This window comes from Anopheles gambiae, chromosome 2 (assembly GCF_943734735.2).
Source record: "Anopheles gambiae chromosome 2, idAnoGambNW_F1_1, whole genome shotgun sequence".
NCBI lineage: Eukaryota > Metazoa > Arthropoda > Insecta > Diptera > Culicidae > Anopheles > Anopheles gambiae.
This window is the reverse complement of record NC_064601.1, coordinates 102,944,830-102,957,264: the sequence shown is the minus strand read 5'-3', so window position 1 is coordinate 102,957,264 and position 12,435 is coordinate 102,944,830. Positions and strand designations below refer to the sequence as shown.

Here is a 12,435-nt window from a genome sequence, read left to right as displayed (position 1 = left end):
CTCTCGTAAGTTACTATATAAACCGAAATTAAAACTACCAGAGCATCAAACAACTACCACAGCTCATTCAGCAAACGAAAAACCAACAGTCCATCCACACCACCATCATGAAGTCGATCATCGCTCTTGTCCTGTTCGTTGCCTGCGCCGCCCAAGCGTTTGCGCTTCCTTGTGGTAAATACGAATAATGAGTTACGCAGTCAGACCAAAAATGGTAATCCGATTCCTGTTGTTACTTATCCCCTTCCAGATTGTAAGAAATACCCGTCCAACGTGGAGCGTCATTCCGTGCCGCTACACAGCGTGTGTGGCAGCTACTCCCCGTACGAGGTAGGATCCAACTGTCTGGTTAAGCACTTCCATCCGACGGAAGTGGTGAAGAGCTGCGGTAACTGTGGTAACTGCCCAACCTGCCGCCAGGAGTACTATCCGCACTATCCCCGCAAGAGCTGTGGCAACTGTGGTACCTGCTCGTCCTGTCGCCAGCCGTTCTACCCGTACGGACATCCTCTCTACGCTGCGCATCCCTATTTCTGAACGGTGCACGCAATCGATAATGAATGATGACTATCAATCGATGGGAATAAAACGATATTCTAAAGCAATTCAAATAAGTAACGTGTGTAGTTGTTATTGATAGGGTCTTAAAACTTGCAGTGACTTCATATGAGCTATTTTCCAATACCGAATATCAAATTCCCCTGGCGAAAATTGGCATAATCTTCTTATTTGGTGCAACAACTAAGGGTAGAAAATTAAAGACTAATAATGAGTTTTGCTTTACCTTCTTCTTCTTCTTCTTCTTATTTAGCGCACCAACCATAATCGGGATAAACCTTTCTAAGTTATTGTTGCACTTGCTTTCTAAATCATTTTGGTTGTCAGCCGGGAGGCAAAAACCTGTTTTAGTAACAAACCAAAAATCATGGAAATATCCCTGTAATGAGCTTGACTATATGCGATTCGTTGGTGTACTCATAAGCGTGATAGTCTACCACTGAGTATAGAGGATTAGTTGATTTCGAGCTTGAAATCACACCTAACAAGAAAAACTTTGGCTTGTTTATTTATCAACATCAAAAAATCTATTTCAGGGAGGGCTTGGTCCATCTTTAACCTGTTCGCGGGCTTTTTGTTAGATCTTACGTCTTGAGGAACGACCCACAAAAGTTGTCAACATGCCCCTCGTGAGTTCAAGCCTGGTATGGAACGTCGTCGCCTCGACGCAAGTACTGACAATCCGGCTGCATGGTGCAGAATAAGTCGAAAGCTTGTATAATCCAGGCCAGTACGACCGCATAGGTCGTTAAGACAAATAAAAAAACCATTTTTACACATTTGGCGAAAGGCCAGTGTTTCTAATGACAAACCTCTTCATATCTTTTTGCTCATCAGTTAGTATAGAGCCTTGAAGGAAAGCCTTGGAGGAGAACCTTATTTAAGAGAATCGCAGCAAGTAGGGTGTAGGGACTATGTTTCTTGTGCTGGGTGGCAGAAGCTACCTAGGTCAAGCGAAGATAAAGTAATTAAGCACAATTTCATTTTTTTAAAAAAGGTACAGCCGTTGTAAGTCGTTATTTCATCGGTTTCTCACATGCGGCGTCAAAAACGTTTCCTCTCGAACGCAACTAAGCGAGTTCCGTCACTTTTGGACTGTATCCATATTACAGAGGCTCATGTGTGTGAGTTCTGGTACAATGAATGTACGATATAGTTCCAGCTTTGTCCGTCGCGGCAGGTTATTTGAGGTAAATTGCTTTCTTAGTCTACAGATGACCGAATAGCTGCCGTGATCCTTGTGAGCAATTCAGCTTCCATGCTGTTGTTAGTGTTGACCTTTGACCCTATGACATTGAGTCGGTTATGAATACCTCTTTTGCTTTCGGTATTCACGCCTCCATTGCCCTTTTTTAGTTCTTCGTGACGGTTTTGTTTAGCGTCGAGTTGACCCTAGACGATTAAATTCCCGGAATGATGACCCCCCTCCAGATTTGCCTTGTGTAACCATACGCTCGAGAGGATGGAATAGGTCCGTGTACCTAAGCTTGGATATGTGATGACCGGTGTTACCACTCATGCAAGAGCTGGGACGTGTCCGGAACGTGTCGTGGAGTTGGATAAAAGAGCCTATATTATTCCTCTGAGGAGCTTTGGATGCTATCCGGATGCGGTTCTGATGGGCTTCGTTAAGGTATAATTCAAATAAACTAAGGGCTTAAACATACTATATAGAAACTTGTTTATTGTTTAGAACTGTTTAGTAACTTGTTTAAAAACAGTGTTTTATTGACACACGTTTATTGACCGTGCTAAAGATGATAGTCACGAACGAAAGTAAGTGCACGTAGACATCGAATCCAAGACATCGAATTCCTGTTCTGAGATACAGAAGGACATCGAGCCTTTTTTAAATATCTCGTAAGACACACACACTCTTGCTGAAGGCTGAAGATTTGAAGGATTCAAGGAGATTTTTTAGTTTGAAATCTCGTTAGAATCAAGTCCTCAGTACGCAGCAACTTTCAAGGAAGGACAACTGTAGGAAAAGCAAAACAGTCACACAACAACGAGTACTGACTACGATTGAGTAACATAGCCATTTATTATCGTTATCGAAATGTGAGTTTCAACCCACACGCATAAAACAATAGTCTCAGCACGTGTCGGTGTAGGAAGAAGAAAAGCTATTATGCCTTTAGAGCAGTATGTTACTGCTGTTAGTGTGTATTCCAGGTAATATGTTTGTATAAAAACAATACGTGTTGTATGACAGCGAGTTAGTTCAACGACATCCTTCCTCTGGCAGAATTACTAACTGGTGTTAAAGAACACGATGAAGCTGCTCATTGCCTTTACCCTGCTCGTCGTCTGTGTGGCCCAGAGCCAGTCAAGTAAGCAGGGCGGGCTTTACTTAAATTACTCCCTGTGCGATGATTGCAGTTGATCATACTTTCGGCTTCCAGGATACGCACCAGGACGTCATACGTACGATGTGGATCCAAACTGCGAACATCCGTTTTACGGCTTCCGAGGCTGCCCGTACTATCGGCTGAACAGATACTTCCCTTCGCTTCGGCCGTATTCTGCCGGGTGTGGATGTTCCAGCTGCGCAAAGGTGGTGAACCCTTATGGCGCTCCCTACCGCACGGATGCTTACGTTAATTCGATAGTCTTTTGAACCGTTCAGTCTTGGTGAACCGTTTGTGTGTTTCCAATAATAATAAAAAGTGTGACTTACTTATTGCACTGTATTTTCTATGTTTTTTTTTATTACAAATTACAACTAACAAGCATATGCAAAGTAAAAGCTTGTAAAAACTATGGCAAGCTGAGTGTATGAATTCTTCATTGAAGGAACATTTGGTGTTTTTTTTGGCATTGTTGACCACGCACCGGTATATGTAGACCAAACAAACAATGCAAACTTCCGTATGATTATGCAACAGTTCTGCGAGTTATTTACAAAAGACAGGCCCGTGTAGCAAACGACACCAGAACCGGCAGTTGATAAAACACAGTCCAGTGTGAAGGAGGTTTCCGATAGGTGTGGTGCTTTTAGTGCACCATAATATTGTTTATTTATTTATCTTTGTTTTTCGAAAGCTTCATAAAAATCAGTTGCATGAAAAATAAACAAACGTGTTTGTTTTATTTTATTTCACCAAAAGCAAAACGATTCATTCATTTTTTTTGCACCACGATAAAAATGCTGTCAGGTAAGTCTTACTTAATCATTTAATGTTTTTTTTTTTTCATTTCAATTATGCAATGTTGTATCTTTTACTATCTTTCATTAGATTAGATTATAAAACCACCATCGAAACATGCTTAGACAGCTTTCGGTCCAGACCAAGGATAATGTATTTAGAAGGTTGATTTTTATCGCTTTTGCTGGGCGACATTGTGGGGGACATCTGTCACTCTCTACATACAAATTTCATCACCCCGCACCAGCCCTCCTTGATTTTTATACCGGAGCCCCAGGAAGAGAAATGTCAAGTCGAGAAATGTCATTTTGCTCTGAACAACTTCACCTTGTCATTTATAACACCTTGGTCCAGACGGGATTTTAGACGGGTGAAGTCTTGTGGAAGCCCGTGCCTATATAACTTACACCACTGTGACAAGGGCTCCGCGAGGGATTTAAACAGTAATAAAAGAATATTATCCACATTATTCCTCGTTCACATATTCCTAGACCTTAAATACACAAAGCTTTGTTTTTTACAAATTGTTTTATATTAAGCTTTTTGTAGTTTGAATTCGTACACACTAACACATTGTAGGCAGATAGCAACATACATTCAGGCACGGTTGAAACGGTATCCGCAAAACAGGAAGCGAACATAAACACCTCCCCGCGATAGGGCTGATTCGGTAAACAGCAAATTGCAGGTTCGTCGCTTCGACCCCTTCCACGTGTATCTGCGAAAACGTGCGCGCATGCGGTACTGCTGGGCGCGAGGAGCTGCCAGAGCTACCAGAGCCTCGTTTCTCGAAACACATTTATCGTTTCACCGGGCATCAAATTGTGACCGTGTATAAAAGCGCTCCGCCGAAAACGGTCCACATTCAGTCAGCTTCATCCCACACAGCTACGTGGATACAAACAATAGCATTGTTAAGGTGTTTAGGAAACCAAACCCAATAACGGTGTAAAGCCAAAATGCGTTCTCTAATTGCGCTGATCGCTCTGTTCGCTTGCGTTGCGCTGGCGAATGCTGGTAAGTGAGAAGAAGAAAAAACAGGGCGTCAAAAACACTTCAGCGCTAATAAAAAAAAACATTTTCTTCAAAATTTCCAGGAAGCTTACCCCACAAGTATCCTTATACGCGCGGGCGCTGTTATGAGAACAGCTACCATGAGTATCCTTTGATGCCCGCGAACTTTGACAACTACTTCATGTACAACTACCTCAAGCCGTCCCCGAACGACGGCTTCCCGTACTATGGCTACCCGTACGGTGAGTGCAGCAGCTGCCGCAAGTACCAAACGGAGGAGGTGGCCGTCGTCAAGCCGGAGTGTCCCTGCCAGCAGCAGCACTAAATGCTGCTAGCCTTGTTTCTAGTCTGTATGCTCTCCAATGTGCAGAATGACGATTCAAAACAAGAACCTGCGTTACAAATAAATTCTGTCACAGTTACTGAAATGTTACGAGACGTTTGTCATCTGTTTTGTGGTTTTATCCTCATACTCTTTCAACACTTTGCGATTTTGGTCGAGCGCCAGTATTAATCATCGATTAGTTACTCACAGAGAATGTTTCATTTATTTCCCAAAATCAAACACTCGCACACTAGTTATTGGCATTACGGTAGAAACTTAAAGGTAGAGTAAAAACAGTAAACGGGCACACGCCGCATGTACACACGTGGTCGGCGGCACACTTCTCTAATGGTCAGCAGTTTTCAAAAACTCCGTATACTGCTCTTCGCTCATCAGCTTCGACAGCTCGTCCGGTTTGGTGAGCTTCAGCTTGAACAGCCAACCTACGGAAAAGCGGAAAAAGAGATGAGTTTTTCATCCCATAGCGCGTTGGCACGCTGCGCCCAATCACACACACGTACCATTTTCGTAGCAGGATGAGTTCACCAGACCGGGCGTCTCCTCTACGGCACCATTTTTCACCGTCACCTCACCGGAAACGGGTGAGTAGATTTCGCTCGCCGCCTTCACACTCTCCAGTGCGCCACACTCGTCCTTCTGCGATAGTTTGGTTCCGGGATCGGGCAGCTGTGCGAACACCACATCACCGAGGGCCTCCTGCAAAACGGAAACGGCACGCAAACAAGAAAAGGTCAATGAAGGCGCTGATTACAACACCGATTGACTCCCCCCGGGAAGGAGATAATTACCTGTGCAAAGTTCGAAATGCCAACCGTGCCCACATCACCGTCCACCGACACCCATTCATGCTTGTCCGTGAAAAGACGCTCTGAGGGAAAGGGAAATGGTACAGATAATGGATTAGCGGCACGCAGTTTTCGCCACGATCGGCACACGATCGCACTCGATCGTTCGTACAACAATTCAATGGCTTTCGCTTATCGGGCAAATGACCCTCAAATGGGTCTGGTATTCCGGGAGTTCATGCTTTAGCGCACCCCATTGCCCAATCACCACACAACACTGCCGATTACCGAATCAATCACGCGTTTCGTTGTCAACAGTTCGTGCACAAGTTTTTAGGCTGACGAAATCATGCCGCTGGCTCATGCAATCCACCACCACCGCAAGGCTGGGCGACATTTCGGGGGCCATTGTGATCGCGAACATGAGCGGGAAGGTTCTGGAGTGAGTTTTCTTATGTTTAAAGGTGATACAAACATTTTTGAAAAGGATTTTGCGATTCGGTTTTCGTTTACGACCTTATTGAACCATCTTCGCCGTTTTTTCAACCGCCACCCAAAGGTCATTTGAATTTTATAGCAACTGTTTGACGTTTCCGATACGTGTGTCACCCTGTGCACGATATGCGTTTGACAGGTGGACCGTATCCACACACGATCAGTGTGGCCAGATTATTTTGGTGGTTTTCGGTAGGCGCATCAAAATTTTTTCGGTAGTTTTCGGTAGGTTAAAACTCGAAACTTAACTCGAGTTGAAAGAAGTGAAAGCGAAAGAAGTGTTAAGCGTGATTGGGGGGGGGGGGGGGGGGGGTATTAATGCGCAAAATTAAAGTTCCATTTCAAATGAATATGCATCCTTTACTAAAGATATGGATTAGATTTGGTTCAGCGGTTACACAAATGTCTTTCTGAAGTGTTGATCTGAAAATAGTACTAGGAATTCTAAACCAAAGGATAACTAAGATGCTCATTCTTTTTTCTCAGTGGTGGCAAGTTCTTTTTCTTGGGGCTCCACGCGACCGCTTAGGGCCACTGCAGTGCTCCTGTGGATACGATTTTATCGTACGTGCTGTAATTTGATTCTCGCTGGATTATTTAGATTGATTTGATTGTTTGGCTGAGTTTCATCGTTCAATGATTACAAAAAATTGAGATTTTTTCCTTCAAACCCAAATATATATACATCGTTATTTCTGGTCACTTTGCCCACAGGGCAAGGCGAGCTTTTGGCGGCCACCGTCGCAAAACCGTCGCAAAACGTCAAAACCGGCGTCGCATGTACTGCAAACCGACGTCGCCAGCGAGCGAAACTCGCAACGATTTCGAGGCGCTGGCGACCAAAGTGGGTATAGGGACTAGGTGGGCTTATAGGTTTGGCGGGAAGGCCATATTGGACGAACGAATGACAGGAGGGGATTCGATTGTGATACGTAGTTTTTCACCCACACTACGACACATCATCCAAAATAGCCATTGGAATTCACACGCATACATCAACAAATGATCGAATCCCCTCCTGTCATTTCGTTTTCATTTTTCTACAGTACGGCTGTCAATTTGTTCGGGATAAGCCCACCTGTATAATAAACCCACTTTGCTGGCGACGGTCGTTTTTGACGTTTTGCGACGGTTGTTGACCTTTCGAGTGAGCTTTTGCCCTGCGGGCCAGTGTGACCAGATTATATTGGCAGATTTCGGCAGGAGCACTGTTGAGAACGCAACCATTTAACCGTCTTGTGTACGACCAAAAAACTTTACGTAATCGTACAACCGCCTACCCGGGTAGGCCATACAATTTGTATGGAAGAATGATGTTTTTTGTGATTAAAAGAGTATATCTTTTGAATTTGTTGTAAGATTTGAATGAAAACTGTCTTATAGGTTCATAATAATGTTTTATAACATATGGTTGTAAAATTAGAATTTTAAAAATCCTATCAATATTTTTTTTAATCAAAAATGTGCAGTAAGGCACGTGTCTGTGCTCCATTGCATGCGATTTTATCGCACGTGCTGTCAAACGCTTTTTCGTATAATATTGCGATTATTGGGATGATTTTAATAATAAAACGATTATGAAAAATTAAGTTGAGATTGTTCCTACAAAACACCACACATTTAGTTTGACAGATAAAATCGGATGCGGCGTCCGACGAAATCAAAAATTTTTGATTCCGTCGTACGACGAAATCACACGTCCGACGTTATCTGTCAAATCTCATATAAAATTTTGACAGACCTTCCGATAAAATCGCATCCGATGGAGCACAGACACGAGCCTAACTCCAACACCCCAACCGGCCTTGCCGCATGTTTTAAGTGGATGAATAGTCTTTTTCTAAGTTTTACTTACGTTTCTTTCAAAAGTTATATACATTTTTCAATTGTTTTGCTTGTTGTATAAACATATATGTTGACGATCTATAAAATATACTCATCTGTGTTGTGTACAGAAACAGTGCAGTGTAACCGCGACTCGATGCTGTCGTGGAACTGACAGCATCCGACGTCCGAATGGCCGTTAAGGGCTTCGGGAGCGATCGGGCTACCGAGGGTTCGCACTCGATCATAGGCTGCGACCCGACGCACACAACAGTCTTGTAGCATATACAGTGGAACGTCGATTATCCGGGCAGCTCGGGACCGGGCGTTTGCCGGTTAATCGATTTGCGCGGATAATGGTCTAAGAAATGTCAAATTCATATAAAAAATAAATAATCCACTAGTTTTATGATTAATTCACCTTGAATCAATCGATAAATCGTTAGTAGAATATTATTTTAATCAATAACTATTGGTTGTTGTTCATGAACAACTGTTCACGAACAAAAATAAATTTCGAAAACACCACTAGACACTACAGAGCTGCACAAAAAACTGGTTGCCCACTTGACAATCGCAGCAAATGTTCACTGTACGTTTGAACAGCTGTCACATTTATGCGCACGGTTAAGGCGGCGCTCTAGCAGCAATCGAACACGACATCCGACACGAACAAACCCATATAATCATATGGAGGTGCACTGTCAGACACAAACAAACAAACAAGACAAACATGTCAAATCCCATACATTTTTCATGTTCGATGTCGTGTTCGATTGGTGCTAGAGCGCCGGGTAAGCCGCCCGCCGGTTAATCCGCCCCCGGATAATCGACGTTCTACTGTATATTATTTATATTAGAATATAGTGATTGATACAGAAGAGCCGCGTGTATCCTTTAGTATCCTCAATTGTGCACCAGTCCGAAACACAAAAATCAGTTTTATTAAAAACTGGCTCCGACCGGCTCCAGACAACTTCGGAACCTCCTCCACTCCAATCCAACGGAGCAGGCTCTGCACCCACGGCTCCGAAGCTGACTCCGCTCCAGCTGCTCCGGAGTCGGCTCCGCACCTACTACTCCACATTCACGGCTCCGGAGCCGGTTTTTACAGATTGCACCAAAACAATCATTTTAAATATTTTTTTAAAACAGGAATATCCATAATTAGCTGAGTAAATAATGTTGAAAGGAATCTATAAAAAAATCGATAAGTTTTGAACATTGTTCAACAATCACACAATCACATCGGGTGTTATATTCTACACTTGCGAGATGATAGATTCGTTTTATACGCTATCATACAATGCCGTCTCTATTTGTTGTGGGCAACCGTGCCGACCCCTGGACTTGCCGTGGCAGTTGCGCTGCCACCGGTCAACGTCCAGGGGGACGACAGTGTGTCACGCACACTGTCGCACACACTAAGCAGCGCAAGGCTTAGTGTGTGCCGAGCGCACAGTTAGAGTGTGTTTGCGAGCCGATCGAGCAGGAGCTTTCGGCAGGGGCGCTCGGTGCGGCTGGTGCGCGGCCACCGCACTTGTTATTTTAAAGTGTATTGTGTATCTTATTTATTTTGTATGTTGTATGTTGTAGTGTAATAAAATATTTAAGTATAAAAACATTTAAGTATAAAAACATAAAACTATTGAAACGTTAGTCCAGAGCCGTTGGTCCGGAGCCGTTGATTCATCGCCGGCTCTGGAGCCATTGATTCGCCGCCGGCTCCGAGCTGTTGGTACGGAGCCGGCTCCGGAGCTGTTGGTGCGGGTCCGGCTCTGGAGCTGTTGGTGTAGATCTGGCTCTGGAGCCGTGGGTGCCATTGGTGCACTCCAAAACACCCATTCCTATTCGGCAGTAACACTATGACAAAAGTATGAATGTATGTGTTAACTTTCAGCCAATTATATTTCGTTTGCCTGTAGTGGTTGGTATCATTTTAAAAGAGATGATTTCAGTGTTAATTTCAAAATATTGTTACACATCATGCAATAAAATTTAACTGTACACAACTGTAATACAACATTTGAAAGAAAAGAAAAAGACATAAGCATCCACTTAAAACATGCGGCAAGGCCGGTTGGGGTGTTGGAGTTACTGCACATTTTTGATTAAAAAAAATATTGATAGGATTTTTAAAATTCTAATTTTACAACGATATGTTATAAAACATTATTATGAACCTATAAGACAGTTTTCATTCAAATCTTACTACAAATTCAAAAGATATACTCTTTTATTCACAAAAAACAGCATTCTTCCATACAAATTGTATGGCCTACCCGGGTAGGCAGTTGTACGATTACGTAAAGTTTTTTGGTCGTACACAAGACGGTTAAATGGTTGCGTTCTCAACAGTGCTCCTGCCGAAATCTGCCAATATAATCTGACCACACTGGACCGCAGGGCAAAAGCTCACTCGAAAGGTCAACAACCGTCGCAAAACGTCAAAAACGACCGTCGCCAGCGCCTCGAAATCGTTGCGAGTTTCGCTCGCTGGCGACGTCGGTTTGCAGTACATGCGACGCCGGTTTTGACGTTTTGCGACGGTTTTGCGACGGTGGCCGCCAAAAAGCTCGCCTGACCTGCGGACCAGTGTGGCCAGATTATATTGGCAGATTTCGGCAGGAGCACTGTTCAGAACGCAACAATTTAAATTTAATCAATTATTGGAATGATTATCCTGCTAGCAAAGAGAATGAAAAAGTGTGCGACTTTCAGACGAGGGGCATGTAGAAGCAGGGGGAGACGGTTGGAAATACACGGAATTACGCAGAGCCGCGAGCGTGTTTTGGTTTCCACACAGTTTTTGCACTACTGAAAAATCAAATATCTGTGATTCTCGGTAGGATAAATGGAAAATCGGTAGTTTTAGGGCGGTCATCTGTGAATCGGTAGGCATATAAAAAATCGGTAGGAATACAGATAAATCGGTATTTCTGGTCACTCTGCACACGATACAAAAAGGGCCGGTGTTTTGTTGTGATTCTTCTCTTCGTAACACATCCTCACAGCCTTTTCCCACACCCCGCAAGGGGACCGGGTACGATGAACCCGTTCTGGAAAACACAATTTTCACACCCCCAATCACACACACACACACACTGCAGAGGAAAACTTATATCTTCATTTACCTTTCAGCGCCACACTGCTGATGCTGAACGGACGGGCCCGCAGGGTCCAGCTTTGCGCGCTGGCCTTGGCCACGAAGCTGCCTAACCGCACTGTCGCACGAACGTGACATAACACCATCTTGATGGGCCGACAAACTTTATGTCTCTATTGCGGGGATCGTAACGCACGTATGGAACCGAACGGACTGAACCCGGCACGCTCACTGGTGGACTGCTCCGGCGGACGGGTACGTTCCACCCTGCTGCTGCGATGGCCGGGCGCGATTAGTGCTGGTAATGGCGGCTGTGTACCGATTGACCCCGGAGGGGCTGCCGGTTATCAGCGATACGTATGTTGGCCTCGGCCGGTGGTGGAACAGAGAGCAGCGCCGTACTCTATCGACAACGGTGCCCGGTGATGATGGTGATGATGATTTTCACTCACAAAACAGCTCGCACGAAGACGGAGGGCCGTGTGGGCCGCCTATCGCTGGGCCGTTTTTGCTGGTAAGTTTATTTACACACCCGCAGCAGCAGCTCTGGCCGGTGAAACGTTGGTTTGCGATAAGTTACGAAAGTGTTGGGAGCGGAGCGGAACGTCAACCGCTCGTGGAAGTTTGTGTTGTTGTCAAAGCACAGGGATTCGGCACAGGGTGACTCTGTTGTTGCGCGGGTAGGCCCGTCACATGGTAGCGCCAACGGTCGTTTTTTGCGCACTTAATTTCGTATTGCGTATAACCGCAAAGAATGCTAAAACGTGATTTTTGTTATTTTAAAATTTATTTAAAATTTAAAGTTTGCAACATGCTGCTTAGTGTATTTTGCAAACTTTAAAAAAAAGGTCAAATCTTCCCATTACCTTTTGTGCTTCAAAAAGCTATGATTTTTACGCATTAATCACGCGCAGGAACGGGTTAAGCGGTGGTTGCGTTTGCGACGATTATCAGCGCGGTTGCGCGGACACCAGCTCGACATTGACCCGCGTGAACTGCATCGTGAATGGTTGTGCCGCTGTGCGCTCTCCACTATCCCCTACCGAGCTGCCAGCTCCCCGGCTTCCGTAAACCGTAATCTCGCTTTCGTTGCTGGTGCTGGAAATCGCAAGAAGATTGTGGCCGTTCTCGATTCGAATCAAAACAATCGCTTGTAGA

General features: G+C 44.4%; 1 protein-coding gene across 1 annotated transcript; it reads right to left on the bottom strand.

Annotated features, from left to right (window-relative positions):
* Window positions 1–5,212: 5,212 nt before the first annotated feature.
* LOC1277146 (glycine cleavage system H protein) lies at window positions 5,213–12,029 on the bottom strand. The gene is made up of 4 exons (XM_316586.5): window positions 11,306–12,029; window positions 5,856–5,935; window positions 5,568–5,763; window positions 5,213–5,489 (listed from the first exon to the last, which is right to left on the bottom strand). The coding sequence occupies exons 1-4, from the start codon at window positions 11,421–11,423 to the stop codon at window positions 5,392–5,394; spliced, it is 492 nt and encodes a 163-aa protein (XP_316586.5). The 5' UTR covers window positions 11,424–12,029; the 3' UTR covers window positions 5,213–5,391.
* Window positions 12,030–12,435: the final 406 nt, after the last annotated feature.

Coding starts and splice junctions, on each gene's coding strand:
- LOC1277146 (XM_316586.5), bottom strand. CDS start 11,423: ATGGTGTTATGTCACGTTCGTGCGACAGTGCGGTTAGGCAGCTTCGTG. Junction 5,936..11,305: donor CAGCAGTGTGGCGCTGAAAG/GTAAATGAAGAT, acceptor CCTTTCCCTCAG/AGCGTCTTTTCACGGACAAG. Junction 5,764..5,855: donor GCATTTCGAACTTTGCACAG/GTAATTATCTCC, acceptor TCCGTTTTGCAG/GAGGCCCTCGGTGATGTGGT.